Source organism: Bidens hawaiensis, unplaced genomic scaffold (assembly GCF_021521415.1).
Source record: "Bidens hawaiensis isolate Kalapana, Puna unplaced genomic scaffold, B.hawaiensis_p1.1 tig00028865_1, whole genome shotgun sequence".
Classification (NCBI taxonomy): domain Eukaryota; kingdom Viridiplantae; phylum Streptophyta; class Magnoliopsida; order Asterales; family Asteraceae; genus Bidens; species Bidens hawaiensis.
In genome coordinates this window covers 236,680-251,181 of record NW_027494746.1, presented here as the reverse complement: position 1 = coordinate 251,181, position 14,502 = coordinate 236,680, and the positions used below count along the sequence as shown (strand labels likewise).

The following is a 14,502-nucleotide window of genomic DNA, read 5'->3' as shown; positions in this document are numbered from 1 at the left end:
TAAAACTTGGAAAAGATGAGGATCAAGAGTGTGTTAATGCCACTGAATACCGAAGAATAATTGGCTGTCTTCGATATTTAACACACACACGACCAGATATTAGTTATGCGGTTGGCATAGCTAGTCGTTTTATGGAGTCCCCAAGGACATCACATTCACAAGCTGTGAAACATGTGATGAGGTATGTAAAAGGCACGATTGACTTCGGGATTCGCTACAAGAAAAATGGAGATGCAAAGTTAGTAGGCTATAGTGACAGCTCTCATGCGACTGATCGTATGGATGGCAAGAGCACAACAGGCATGGTGTTCTATTACGGGGGTGGTCCGATAGCATGGTGTAGTCAAAAGCAAAATACAGTTGCTTTGTCATCTTGTGAAGCTGAATTTATAGCCGCAACCGCTACAGCTTGTCAAGCAATCTGGTTGAAAGGTTTATTAGAGGAGATAACTGAGAAAAGTGTGGAAGCTATAACACTACGTGTGGATAACAAGTCTGCAATCTTGTTAATGAAAAATCCAGTATTTCACGGACGAAGCAAACATATTGATACTAAGTATCACTTCATCCGAGAATGTGTGGAAAAGAATTTGGTGAAGATAGAGCACGTGAGTGGAGATGAACAAGAAGCCGATATTTTGACTAAAGCCTTAACAAGAGTCAAGTTTATCGAGATGAGGGAAATTCTAGGAGTTGAAGACCTAACAGCTTTTGAAGAACGGAATCAAGGGGGTGAATGTTAGTTGATTCCGTGTTACTGTTCAGCTCGGTTTTTACCAGCCGGTAAAAACAGTTTTCATATTTAACTTTAGGTTAAAGTTTAGTAGTAAAAATAAAACAAGTTGCAAGCCACTTGGACTGAAAATTCAGGTTGCTTATATAAGAAGATTTGTAGAAGATAACAAGTGGGTAGGATAAGGGTGTAAGACCAACTTGTGTGTCAAGTGGATGTCTAAGTAGTTTTGTGTTTCCCACTCTATAAATAGAGGGGTTTGTTTCTTTGATTATGTACTACTAAAAAAATCAGTTTTGTTATAAGAAATACAACTACAAAAGTTAGTAGAAATCTGGTCCATATTTTCTGTTTTGTTTTTCTAGTTCAAGATCCGATTGTGACCAACAGTGGTTAATATGATTATGGTGGTATGGGCCAAATTAACTCGTAAACACTTTTTGAAAAAAGTTACATTTTTTTATAAATAATTATTTTGTTAAATATGATTCCAGTCTGTTAAATATTTCAAATAAAGTATACTCTTTTGAATAAAATGATTTACGCGGTGTCGCGGTTTTAAGCTATCTTCTTTAGGTTTTATATTCTGTTCTTGGCATGTAAAAACATAACCCAAATCGACCCGTTTGAGTCAAAACATCTATATGGTTATTAATTTATTTTGTTTTTTTTATTACAGCTGCAGTTACAAAGACATGAAGTGATTGCTCTAATTAATCTACTAAACCGGCTATCGGAATCTCTTATATATGTTACTAATATGAGAAATCTGGCTAAAGAAAGCGGTTCAATTTACAGACAATGGGGATCATCAATAGCCCATTGGTACACTTTGCTGATATTACACTTTTTGGCTTTTAACTGATGAAAAAATTAAATTAAAAATTAAATTTTACCTGTTGTTTTCAGGTGGAAGAGGCTGTAAGAATCTAACTAACCATAGTTAGCACACCATCCCGAGTCGAATATTAACTAACTAATCAAATCATATGATTAGTATCAGGTTTGACAAGTTGGTCAAAAGTCAAATATATGCATGTATACATTGTCTTAGAATTATCTTATCAATAATTAATGTATGGATTATGTTAATGTATTGTCATTATAATATTAAGTTTACGAGTTTGTTATATCTCGATAATCATGTGAGAACAATTACACGAAAATGGCCGTTAGAGACACGACTGCAAGTTTGCGTATCAGTTTTTACTCGTCTAAAAAGTACATTTTTGTGATACGCGAATGCAATACTCAAAATAATCTACTGTTGGTGGTAATGTGACTGATAACACGGTTGGTCAACGTGGTAATGCTAATAAAGAAGAATAAAACCCAAATCAGATCATAATATGATGACTATTAAAATATATACGATAACCACGAATGTATTCACTGGCAAAGAATAATGTTTTTAACATTCATCCAAGTGAAAAAAAAGAACAATACAAGATGATCAAAACATTTGACCCACAAATATAGAAATCTTGTTCCCTACAACCTCTCTCCTGTTACAACTTCCAAACTCGAGCTTTTAGACTATGTGAAACGTCGGTTTTGTCCCTCTTTACAAGCTCAGATTCTATTTCTATGTACAATGTAGTAGCATACAAGTATGATAGAAGGCGAGTTGATCATATGACTAATGTTCGGTTGTTGAGTATCTTGTATTGGGACTTCGGTCACAACAAATAATCTAAGGATGAACAGTGGAATATGTGTTTTATGTTTTCTTTTTTAATATTATATCGCGATTCCAGCTTCTTTAAACGCGGCTGTCATTTGTACTCGATGCTTCTTCAAGTGTTCGTCTTTTTTGAATAGTATTAAACGTTTCGATTACATCACCTTCCTCCCATTCGTCAAAGTCATCAACACCGATTCCACATTCTAGTCCCGCGTTAACCTGTTCAACGAAAGAAAGATATTAATTACTTATAAACCTCAAATTGCTTTTTTTAAGAAAAAAGTGTAAATCATTAATAATATAGTTTCATAAAGGAGTAACTTTACACAAAACTTTCATTCTGTCTCAATCCTATTTAATTTTTTTTAAATGTTGAAAAAATGAATATTTAGTCAAACAAATGAAACATTTATGAAACTAGGTTACTATTTAATGATTATTCTTTTTTCCAAGTTGACTATAATTTAACAATCATGAAACTTATTTATTACTTAATGATTTTTTATTCGCTCTTGCGTCCTATTTCAAGTTAATAAAAGAAATTATCGCTAAATAGTAATGGAGATTCACATAAGTTTCATTTGCTAGACTTGTTTGTAAAAAAAATAAATAAAAAAATTTAACATTTATGATAAAACTAAATAATATTGTGACACTAATGAAAGTTGAGTGACTTAAAATACTGACTTTAGTGAAACGCTTGGGAAACTTGGTTACTGTTAGGTGAAGTTTTTTAAAAACTCAAAAAGATGAGTATAAAGTGTTTGTGGGTTGGTCTGCACTGGTCAAACCCATGTGACCTGACCCGTGGATGTAAGAAAATGCTGAACTTAGCATACCTCTTTCACATCTTCCTTGATCCGTCTCAAAGAATCAAGAACGCCTACAAAAACCTTCTTTCCTTTCCTCAAAACCCTAACTCCACAATCTTTAGTTACTTTTCCCTCGGTCACCATGCATCCAGCAATCCGTCCACTTCCGCTGCTAAACACCGCCCGAACTTCTGCAGAACCGATTGGCACTTGATCCTGCATGATACGTTTAAGCCATCAAATACGACATAATAAAAGTACGTTTTACATTCAAGATTCTTAAAAGTATTAATTTTTGTTAACTATTTAATGCTTTTTACCAACCTTTCCAAAGGCTTCACCACAGACAACCACATCTCCTTTTTTAAGTGTACCATTTTGCACAATAAAAGTAGCTACAGGTCCTTTTGCGTTTCCAAAGGCTTCACCACAGACAACCACATCTCCTTTTTCAAGACCCACTTCAATTACGGTACCCTTCGCGTTTCTATCAGGATTAGCCTTCAAGTCTTGCAGCTAATAAGAAAAAAGAACACAAAATCAGAACCTCAATTTAATATCTAAGATAAATTAAATAAGTTGAACTTACATCCCTTTACTAAAACAACAGCTACTAAATCAAAATTTGACCCGCCAGAAGGAAGCAGGCCAAATGGGCTGACAGTCACCCAAAGTATATTTTCAATGCATAAAACCTTCTGAATCATTTTACTTCAACAAACTAGATTACCGCATAAATAATGTATTTTTTGTAATCATTCATGCATGACACAATAATATTTTCAAAACGACTAGAAAGTTTGAACAATATGTATTTCTGGACAACTATGTACCCAACCTGAACCATTTCAATATGTACCAAAATTTACCATTTTCGACATCAACCCCCCCCCCCCCCAACACACACCCAAGGCAGATAAGTTTACCTCAGCAACAAGCATGGTGGTTTCTAACAAATCATCAACATTCAAGCCAGTAAGAGCACTTATCTGTAACAAAAAAGTTTTATTTTTATTGACAACGATACGAATCATGTAAAGGATATTAATATTATAACAATAAATAAGGTCTTTTGTCCTGTACCTGAACCATAGGTACATCACCAACCCAATCTTCCGGTTGACAACCGTTTGAAGAAAGCTCCTGCATAACTTGCATTACTCTATCTGCTGCTCCCTCCTTATCTTCTACAAATATATAAAAAGTAATAATATGTAAAAATTAGCAAAATATGTAACCAAAACTGGAAACGAGAATTTGATTACATTTATTATACCTTATTAATAGCAACTATTATTGGCACACCAGCTGATCTGGCATGGGCTATGGCTTCAGCCGTTTGAGGACGTATCCCATCATCTGCAGCCACTACAATAATTGCAATATCTGTAACTCTAGCTCCACGGGCTCTCATTGCACCAAAAGCCTGCAAAATATTGTTTTTAGTCTCTAAATGGTAGACTTGTAAATGAATCGAACAGAGCATGTTCGCGTATTAAACAAACAAATGACCGAACACAAAGAACTAGAGTACTAGACTAACGGGGTTTGCTTGTTCGTGGTCGTCAGTTAAGAAACTGAGTGTACATGTTTATGTCCGTTAACAATATAAACGAATGGTTCACGAACGTGAATGAAATAGCATAACTGAACATTGATGAACAAACATAACCGAGCGAAAGCAGTTAAAAGTAGTGTGGAGAACAATGTGTTCGGCCTAAAAGATTATTAAAACAAGGCTAAAGTGTAATGGGTCTAAAATATTTAAATGGATATATTAAGGAACAGACATAAAGGTAATGAACATAAATGAATGCAAACAAACGAACGTAAACGAATTTAAATGAATGAATGCAAACGAACGTTCAGGGACATAAATGAAAGAACGGGGCGCGTGCTCATGTTTGTTCATTTAGGTAAAAAAAACTTTTGTTCATGTTCGTTTACATAACGAACTCCCCGCCAAACGGTTCATTAAACGTTCAGTTTGTTTATCTTACCAATTAATAAACTGGACACAAAAAAGTCTATGGGTCAGCCCACCTGACCCGTATCAAAAAATTTCATGCTTTGACCTTTGACATAAATCCATAAGAATCTAATAAAATTACCTCATGTCCAGGAGTGTCAAGAAAAACGCACGGTCGCATTGTACCATCAATCGGCACTTCGACCTTATACGCGCCAATTCCTTGCGTGATCCCACCAGCTTCAGAAGCTGCCACCTGTCAAATGTCATGTTTTTCATTATCTAGTAAAAAAATTAACTTTAAACTACATCAAGAAATAACTTTTAATCATAGAGAATGCCAACCTTGCTTTTCCTGATATAATCCAAAAGCGTTGTCTGTAAGATACAAATACCAAAAAACATTATTAGCAAAATTAATTTTTGAGCAAACTTTAATCACTAACTTTTAATAAAAAAAAAAAAAAAAAAGCTTACTTTATATAAGGTAAGTGAGTGCTCTACCATTGAGGTGGTGAGGTTTGAACCCCCTACCTCTCACTAGAAAAGTGAGTGCTCTACCATTGAGCCACCAATTTATATATAAAAAAAAATACTAAGTACTAATTGACAAAATTAAAACTTTTGCTTGTTTTCTTTGAACATTTAAGCAAGCAAAGACCACTCGAAAGTCAGAACCAACACCAAAAGAACAAAAAAAAATTAGAATTTCAGTTTTTAGATTTAGAATTAAAAATAAAGGGGTTACCGGTTGAAGGTAATATGACTAATATCAAACCCAACATTCAGAAAGTAACACCCCAATTTCTCATCACTATGACCATATCAACCAATAAATTTCAAGTTTTTAGTCAAGAAAAAGAAACCAACATTTAACATTGTCAAGAAAAAGAAACCAACATTTAACATTGTCTGATACATTCATACTAACACAACTCAGAGATAATGCACATCCATCAAATTGAACTTGCACCAAACGGTTCTTCAAGCTTGCTAAATTGAGTGTCGTTTTGGATCTAACATCTACATACAAGAACATAGAATGTTGAAATTAAAACAGATAAATCTAACTGCATTTGCGCTAGTCACGATCTGCGTCCTCAATTTCTTCATCCTCTGGCGCACCTCGGAGATAGAGAACATTGTTGCATCTGCATATCCAACACAAATATCAACCTTTAGCCAGAAATTTCAATTATAACTGAAACTGTAAAAGTTTAGTATAAATGTATCAACACTAAACTTAAAAAACTAATAATTTTGAAAAAAACAAAGTTGGCCCGCATAAAACCTACTCGTTTTGACCCGTTACCCAGCCCGCTCATTTGCAGCCACCAAAACAAAAACAAAAAAACAAAAAAAAGTAGGAACAAAAAAAGTTGTGTATCGCGTATACACTACAAACATTAAGAACACGGTTCTGCCAATAAGCATTATAAAGCAGGTAGACCATTTCAGTATGATTAAATTTCTCTTGAATACAATGATGTACATAATTGACGGCTTGAGTAAGAAATTAAAAATTTACAAGTATCTCTAACAAGCCACATAGCTCAGAATTTTGTAACTTGTCTAAAAAAGTAACCGGCCCAGCACGTCAAACGTGTTAATACTTAAAAAGTCACAAAAAGTGAATTCAAAATTTCAAGTGTTGCCAACCTTTTAGAACTTGTACAAACAAATTAAATATCATTTTAACAATATAGCTTATAAAATCACATTTAATGACTTAAACTTTCAGAAACTAATAAAACTGTTGACAGATCAACCCGATTCTGTTCATTTTTTATCAGCGTGCAAACTACCTACCTCAACCCATTACTAAACCCCACTTTGCCCCATATCTTAACTCGTGTGAGATGTACATCAGAAACATAAGAAGATACACAATAACCTAACAAATCCACTCTTTAGGCAGCTGGTAATCAATATGTCATGTATTTCTTGATCAAAGATGCTCAGAATCATGCTTTACTAAAGAAATTCACCGAAGTATACAACTACCATAACTATTATCAGCTCAACAAAACTCAAGAATGGCATAAAAACAAAATATTTGAATAGAACTTAATACTTAAAATAAGAAAGAGAAGTTATGATTTTATAAGCTATAAAAAAAACACACCTGATCAGAATCTCTCCAAGATTTCCAGTAAACTGGCCATCAATGTATTCTTCAGAGTTTGACAACTGAACAATAAAACAAAAGCTAATATTAGAAGCATATATTATATCCTTTTAAGAATTTCAAAACTTTAAAATTTGAAAAGTAGTGTGTTTTTGGGTTGTATATGTAATTGCAAATAGTACAAGTTTATGACAAAGAAAGCTATGAACTTTTAAAATGTTTGTTACGTATCTGAAAACTATAAATTTCTTTAAAAAAAAAAGGAGATGCAACAAGCAACAAAATAGGTAGGCTTACAAAACTCAACCGCTAAAAACAAAGCCATACTCAGAAAGTCAGTAGTATACCTGCAAGTTCATGTATGAGTCAACAGAGACAAGAAAGCCTTTGTACACCATTCCCCACTTGAGCTTCACAATCACAGACTTCCCAGTCAAGTTGTTCAAGAAAGGTTTAGGGTTAACCGGTACCGTCTGCAATGCTTCAAAAATTTAGTTTCCAGTTTTGGATAGCAAGTTAGCAACATGACAAATCTTCAACTTCAAACATAAACACTACCATCACAAAAGGTCAACCCCTAACCATACACTAAAGTAAAACATCAGTAACTTGCACAACAATCAAAAAAACAAATTTTAAAAAACATGCCCAAATTCAGCGGAAAATAACACTATTGTGGTGTTCATCCAATGCTAGTGATGAAACCTAAATCACAATAGTATTATTCTTCATATTTTATAATACATTTTTTATTATAAAATGAAATTTATACAAATAATAGGGGCTCATTTAGGCTTGCAAGCAGCTCGGGCTCAAACTTATTTTCCGGCTCATGCTTATTTAATTTCGACTCGATTTGAGCTTTTAGCGAGCCATCCTCAAGTAGCTTAGAACGGCTTGACTCATTTACATCCACCCCCTATTTACAAGTTATCAAGGCCACTTGTAGTTGTAGAAGTTGCAAAACGGGCAGGTTGGGTAACGAGTCAATATGGGTTCGAGTCAAAGTCAGTAGTTTTTTGTCTGGGTGAAGCGTACGTGGTTAACTTAAAAACACTTTTTGACCAAACATTCAGCAACCTATATTATTCTTGTACTATATGCTTTTAAGTTTGAATAATTGTTAGTTGTGACTTATTGTAGGTTTCTTTTAAAAAAACAAGGATACAGCAGCACTTCTGTGAAATATTTGTTAGCTTCTGTAAGCAAGATCCAGCACCCAAACAAGTTAATAAATCACCAATTCCCATTTTTAAAATTTAAAAAAAAAAACTTAAAATATAAAATTCCACGACTTTTAAAAAATAGTTATTTAAATATTTAAAAATTTTGCTTTCGCTTCCTTGCATTGACCCTCAAGATTTGCTTGCATTTGAAAACGCATTGAGAAAGACCAGCAGCCCTAAGGAACAAAAGCTGCTAACCAGTTGTAAGCACTCACTGTTCAAAAAGGTGTGAATGTTTTCACAAATGTTATTGGTAAGTACCTTCTTTATTAGTGTTTTGAGTTGAATATCTTAACAGCTATAAACTGAAGCCGCAGGAAAACGCCTCAAGGTTCGTTTCCGCTTGTTTAAACCTTGATTCTTCCATTTACATTAGTGGTGCAAATGAACCAAGCCGCTCGCAACTACTCAAGCTCGAATTAATAAAAACCTTGAAACAAGTTGAGCTAATTCAATCTCAATCTGAGGTTGAGGCTCAAACAAACCTCTTTCAGTTATCAAGCCCAAGCTCGATCCTTGTTTGGGAGGCTCGTTGAGCCTTAACAAGCCTCGTGTATTTCTAAATTTTAACTCTTTTGAACTTATGCATATTAACTTCACACTGCACAGTCGAGCTAGAGCCAAGCTTCGACTTGGTTAAAGCACTACACGAGCTCGAGTCGAGCTTAGGCTTGTTTAAGATTTTTCTCAAAATATAAAAAAATCTTAACAACGCATATAAACTAATTAATAACAAAATAACTTCAGAAAATAAGCTCGAAACAAGCCAAACTCAAGCTCAAGCTCTCGTAAGTCAATTCGAGCCCGGCTCATTTACACCCCTAATTTATATATTCCATTAACAAAACCCTAGAATATCAATTCATGAGATTGAGTGTACGTAAAATCACATATCACAAACGGTTAAACTTAATTCTAGCTGTTGGGTTCGTAGGCCTTGTTGGCCCGGTTTATTATAAGAAGTCAAAAGAGGAGACGGGTGTGGGCGGTCGGGCCCAAGCCCGGCCCGGTTTAGATTTCTTGCATAATAATTTACTAACCCTAGTTCAGTCTCTATATAAAAAAAATACCTAGTTGCCACCCGTGGACGTAGGTCAGTTTAGACCGAACCACGTTAAATCCTCGTGTTCGTTTATTGCTTTCGTGTCGTGTTCAGTTTCGTGTGTGCGTTTAATCCTAACAAGTGGTATCTAGAGCTTAGGTTCGGATCACACGAAGAACACGGTGAACCAGTTCCGCGTGTCGCCGCTGCACCAGTGATCGGGGCTAGGGTTCCGCCGCGTTACCGCTAACTGCTGCTAGGGTTTCGCTGCCACCAGTTGCCACAGGTCAGATTCAGGTTGTCGATCTAGGTTTTCGGTGTTGGCAGCTAGCCGACGTATCCAGCGATCGACCGGAAGGTTGAAAAGAAGGCAGAAGTTTTGCGAGTCGAGATCCTACTTTGCAAAGTACGAGTCAATAACAGCGAATCAAGATCCTATTTTCGTTGAAGAACAGTTTCAAGTCAGAAGAAATTTAAAGAAACTTAGAACCAGTGCCAACCGCGTTTGTCAGGTTTATCGTTTCAGTTTAAAGTTTCGGTTTCTGATTTACAGTTCGTTATTCCGCTGCACGTTAAATAGGTTGATTGTTTAACAGAGTTCAGTAGAACAATCGTTAAGTTCAGGCTCGTGTTGCTGTGTCTGTCTCTGTTTTTTTATCCAGTTTTTCGTTTTAGTCATTGTTATGGCAGAAGACGGAAAGGTTTCGATACAGAAGTTTGACGGACAGAAGTTCGGTTGGTGGAAGATGCAGATTGAGGCACTACTTTGTCAGAAAGACTTGGATGTAGTGTTCGAGGATGAAAAACCAGAAAAGTTGTCAGAAGCAGATTGGAAGAAGTTAGACAAGAAAGCTAGGGCTTGTATTACATTGTCGTTGTCGGAAGATGTGGCGTTTAACGTCATGAAAGAAACCACAGCCCGTGGTATGATGGACGCACTATCCAACATGTATGAGAAGCCTTCGGCAGCGAATAAGGTCTATCTTATCAGAGAGCTAGTGACAACTCGAATGAAAGAGGGTGGGTCAGTTACAACTCATATCAATAATCTTAATTCGATCTTGTCCCGCTTAGTGTCAGTTGACATTAAGTTTGATGATGAAGTTCAAGGCCTCTTGTTATTATCCTCTTTGCCCGACAGTTGGTCGCAAACAGTGACTGCAGTTTGTAGTTCGTCTACAAATATTACTTTCGATGGGATTCGAGATCTGATTCTGGGAGAAGATTCAAGACGCAGAAGTTCAGGTGAATCATCAGGCAATATGCTAGTCACAGAAGGTAGAGGTAGGGGAAAAACGCGAGGCAGTGGGAGCAGGAAGAGGAGTCAGTCTAAGACTCGTAAGGATATTGAATGTTGGGGTTGTAAAGAGAAAGGACACTTCAGGAATCAGTGTCCGAATGGTAAGAAAGAGGTGAACGTTACAGAAGACGACACAGATGACGGGGTCAGTAGTGATGAGGCTTTGGTTTGTAGTGTTGAGAGTAGCGTTGATGCTTGGGTGATGGATTCTGGTGCATCGTTTCATGCCACTCACTGTAGTGAAACGATGAAGAATCTTAAATTTGGGGATTTTGGAAAGGTTCGACTAGCGAATGATGATATTTTAGAGGTTACGGGTATGGGAGACGTTGATTTGATAACTTCAGCCGGTACTTCTTGGACTTTGAAAGACGTGAGGGTTATTCCAAGTTTGAAGAAACGTTTGATTTCAGTTGGGCAGTTGGATGACCAAGGGCACGATGTTAAGTTCGGGAATGGGCAGTGGAAAGTAGTCAAAGGGAATCTCGTGGTTGCTCGTGGCAAGAAAATGGGTTCGTTGTATATGGTCGATATGTCACCGAAAGGAGTGGATCCAGTTTTGGTGAAAGACAAAATCCGGTTCACAGAATCTCGTGGGCAGAAGAAGGTTCGTTTTGCAAGTAACAAACCCAGAGCCAAAGTGAAGATTCAGGATGAACGAGCTAGGAAGGTTAAATCAGTTGGGGGACATCGTGACAGTGGGAGCACAGGTCGTGTTTCAGTTACAGTTCCAGGTCGACAGTGGATTAAGAAAACCAGTATTCCAGCTGTAAAAGTCTCTCCAATGAATTACTTGCTGAATATGGAGAGTGTTTGTTCTCAGGTTATCTCAGGATCCGGTAGTTCGTTACAGTGGGAGCCGGTAGGGACAGAGAACGGGTCAGGGGCAGTTTCAGCCATGACTGACGTGTGGGAGCTCCGGGGAGCTTCAACGGGCCTTCAGGTTAATTGATGAGAAGGCGGTGGCAACTAGAAGAAGTTTAATGTTCAGATTACAGAAGTATAATCAGGAGTGCAGACGAGAGTACTCAAGGCCTCAGAGTGGGAGATTGTTGGGTTCGTAGGCCTTGTTGGCCCGGTTTATTATAAGAAGTCAAAAGAGGAGACGGGTGTGGGCGGTCGGGCCCAAGCCCGGCCCGGTTTAGATTTCTTGCATAATAATTTACTAACCCTAGTTCAGTCTCTATATAAAAAAAATACCTAGTTGCCACCCGTGGACGTAGGTCAGTTTAGACCGAACCACGTTAAATCCTCGCGTTCGTTTATTGCTTTCGTGTCGTGTTCAGTTTCGTGTGTGCGTTTAATCCTAACACTAGCTACTTGAACAGTGAATACACGATTCGATATCCTAAATTCGACTAACAATGTAACGATTGACATCATAAAGGATACATAAACAATTACTGAAATTAAAAGGCTTAAGGATCGATAGACTTACGGCCATATTCGTAGAGAAGAAGGTTTAGGGTTTTGACAAATATGCGCCGCCGTTAACAGAAGAAGACAGAAAGATCCAACTTATTATTATTATTATTATTATTATTATTATTATGGTGGGTGTATTTATATTATTGTTATTATTATCCTTGGGTTATCTTTTTTTATTACATTACCACCCCCTATTGTTCTTCTAAACCTTATTCAACCCCATTTTTTACTTTTATTTTTGCTACGGATGCAAACGAGCCGAGCTACTTGAGATTGGCTCGTGAAAAGGTTCAATCGAGCCAAGTTTAAATGAACCTAAGCCTGAGCTCGTGAATCCAAACAAGCCTATCAATAAGATAATATTATTATATGTATTTATGCACATTTAATAATTAATAATTAGTCTATGTAATATTATAAAAAAATAACTAAATAATATACATTATGACATACATGAAATTACAATGGAAAACAAGTATATATAAATATAAACATATAAAAAGAAATTAGGAAATAGTAAACAAGTCGAGCCCTAACCGTGTAACCGAGCTCGAGCTTCAAAAACTACTTACGAGCTTTAGAAATAGAGATCTAAACAAGCCGAGCTCTTTGTAAGTTAAACGAGTCGAGCTAGAGCCTAGTTGAGCTCGGCTCGTTTGCAGCCCTATTTTTAACAACCAACAAATAAAAGGTCGGTTACCCGGGATAATAAAATGGTAACATGCGACCATACGTCCGCGATCACATACAACGATGTGTAGCTCAAGCCCGTCATCTCTTTTTTCGAGGAAAATCGGCCGCTCAAAGTTCCATTATGATAAAACACAGTTGAGATCGGATTCAAACTTAAGACATTTTAGTCTCCCGCCTAAAATTTTCATATTCTCTGTCATGTCAGTTGAGTTAATGATGATTGGCTAATTGAAGCCCATCTAAAAGAGAGATTCAAATTTTGTTTTTACAATTAAAAACATGATTAAACACCTCAATATATTACTTAGTAAACTAATCAAAGGTTTGAAATCAAATCATATATATCAATACGTTCATAATTTATAACCTCACATTTGCTAAACTTTTATAGTAGAGAAAATTTATAAAATTGTCCTACTAATAGAAAAAGATTATATATATTTATTCTCATAATAAGAATTTTCATAAACACGTCTTTGATGACTATTTGGTCTCCTCTCATTTTTTACGACATGTTTGGCCACCAAACGCGTCTTTCACAGCAACCTGACTATTTTGCTATTAGTGTAGGGCCCCTACCATCGGTTATGCAAGATTGTTCGGTAGAAAACAAGGGCAAGCATATACAAATTTAGAATCACTTAATTCCATAGGTTTATATAATTAATTGCTGATGCTGGAGGTTTATTAAAAATGAAGAACAATAACAGCAATAATAATAATAAATGGAAGAAGCAGTGTGGATTTGTTATGATATCTGTGATGGTAGTTATAGTTGGTGTATACCTTAATCCATGGAGGCACTCTTTCAATTATTCACTACTTACATTTGTTCCAAGGTATGATTCGATTCCGTCGGTTTATGTTTTAAATTTTAATCATGTGAATCCTGCAATTGCCATATGTAGAACTAAGAACACAGTGCAATTTACTTATGGTTAGGGTTTAGATAACAAGTTACAAGAATCTGTTACTATGTTAGGATTTTGGGTATAGCAAAACACACACTATCAAAATGCGGAAATGAACGAACACTAGACAAGGATTTATGTGGTTTGGTCTAAGCTGACCTGTGTCCACTGGCTGCAACTGGACTTGTAAATAAGCCGAATGAACATGAACAGAGGCATGTTCATGTTTGTTCATTTAACTGTAACTAAACACGATCATGAACACGAAAAGCTAAACGGACGGATTTTCTTGTTTGTGTTCGTTCGTTAAGGAAATGAGCATGTCCGTGTCTGTTTATGTTTGTTCATTAAAAAATTAAATGAACTGTTCACGCACATAAACGAACACAGACATAAATGAACATAAATGAATAAACGAACAAACCTAACACATTAAGTATTCAATAATGTCAATGGCTAACAAATACATCTAATGAAGGTGATCGGAGACCTACGGCTGCGATTTTGAAATATGTTGCTAGGATTAATGTTTTTCTTATTGGGTTAACGTATTGCATATTTGATTAGTTTGAAAAA

The 14,502-nt window shown here is 36.1% G+C and overlaps 4 protein-coding genes and 1 long non-coding RNA gene across 6 annotated transcripts in view; 1 reads left to right on the top strand and 4 right to left on the bottom strand.

Moving 5' to 3' along the window:
* LOC143577868 (endoplasmic reticulum oxidoreductin-1-like) overlaps nt 1-1,658 on the top strand; it is a 33,754-nt gene extending 32,096 nt beyond the window's left edge. Inside the window, exons 9-10 of the mRNA XM_077061593.1 lie at nt 1,413-1,558; nt 1,643-1,658. Coding sequence (XP_076917708.1) covers nt 1,413-1,558; nt 1,643-1,658 — 162 coding nt within the window. The remainder of the gene's footprint in view (nt 1-1,412; nt 1,559-1,642) is intronic.
* A 525-nt stretch (nt 1,659-2,183) lies between these two features.
* LOC143577873 (uncharacterized) lies at nt 2,184-3,441 on the bottom strand. The gene is made up of 2 exons (XR_013143185.1): nt 3,257-3,441; nt 2,184-2,636 (listed from the first exon to the last, which is right to left on the bottom strand). It is a non-coding gene; the product is annotated as an uncharacterized LOC143577873 (long non-coding RNA).
* A 27-nt stretch (nt 3,442-3,468) lies between these two features.
* On the bottom strand, nt 3,469-4,500 carry LOC143577871 (translation initiation factor IF-2, chloroplastic-like). The gene is made up of 4 exons (XM_077061596.1): nt 4,313-4,500; nt 4,156-4,218; nt 3,688-3,745; nt 3,469-3,651 (listed from the first exon to the last, which is right to left on the bottom strand). The coding sequence occupies exons 1-4, from the start codon at nt 4,385-4,387 to the stop codon at nt 3,536-3,538; spliced, it is 312 nt and encodes a 103-aa protein (XP_076917711.1). The 5' UTR covers nt 4,388-4,500; the 3' UTR covers nt 3,469-3,535.
* LOC143577869 (translation initiation factor IF-2, chloroplastic-like) lies at nt 4,484-5,672 on the bottom strand. The gene is made up of 3 exons (XM_077061595.1): nt 5,544-5,672; nt 5,341-5,454; nt 4,484-4,655 (listed from the first exon to the last, which is right to left on the bottom strand). The coding sequence occupies exons 1-3, from the start codon at nt 5,601-5,603 to the stop codon at nt 4,500-4,502; spliced, it is 330 nt and encodes a 109-aa protein (XP_076917710.1). The 5' UTR covers nt 5,604-5,672; the 3' UTR covers nt 4,484-4,499.
* Nucleotides 5,673-6,002: 330 nt separating this feature from the next.
* LOC143577872 (putative small nuclear ribonucleoprotein F) lies at nt 6,003-12,417 on the bottom strand. Of its 2 annotated transcripts, XM_077061598.1 has the most exons (5): nt 12,333-12,417; nt 7,674-7,799; nt 7,324-7,388; nt 6,271-6,349; nt 6,003-6,166 (listed from the first exon to the last, which is right to left on the bottom strand). In XM_077061598.1, the coding sequence occupies exons 1-4, from the start codon at nt 12,336-12,338 to the stop codon at nt 6,280-6,282; spliced, it is 267 nt and encodes an 88-aa protein (XP_076917713.1). In that variant the 5' UTR covers nt 12,339-12,417; the 3' UTR covers nt 6,003-6,166; nt 6,271-6,279. The 2 variants fall into 2 exon arrangements, with proteins under 2 accessions (XP_076917713.1, XP_076917712.1); XM_077061597.1 differs by lacking the exon at nt 6,003-6,166 and having other exon boundaries at nt 6,188-6,349.
* Between the last annotated feature and the right edge of the window lie 2,085 nt (nt 12,418-14,502).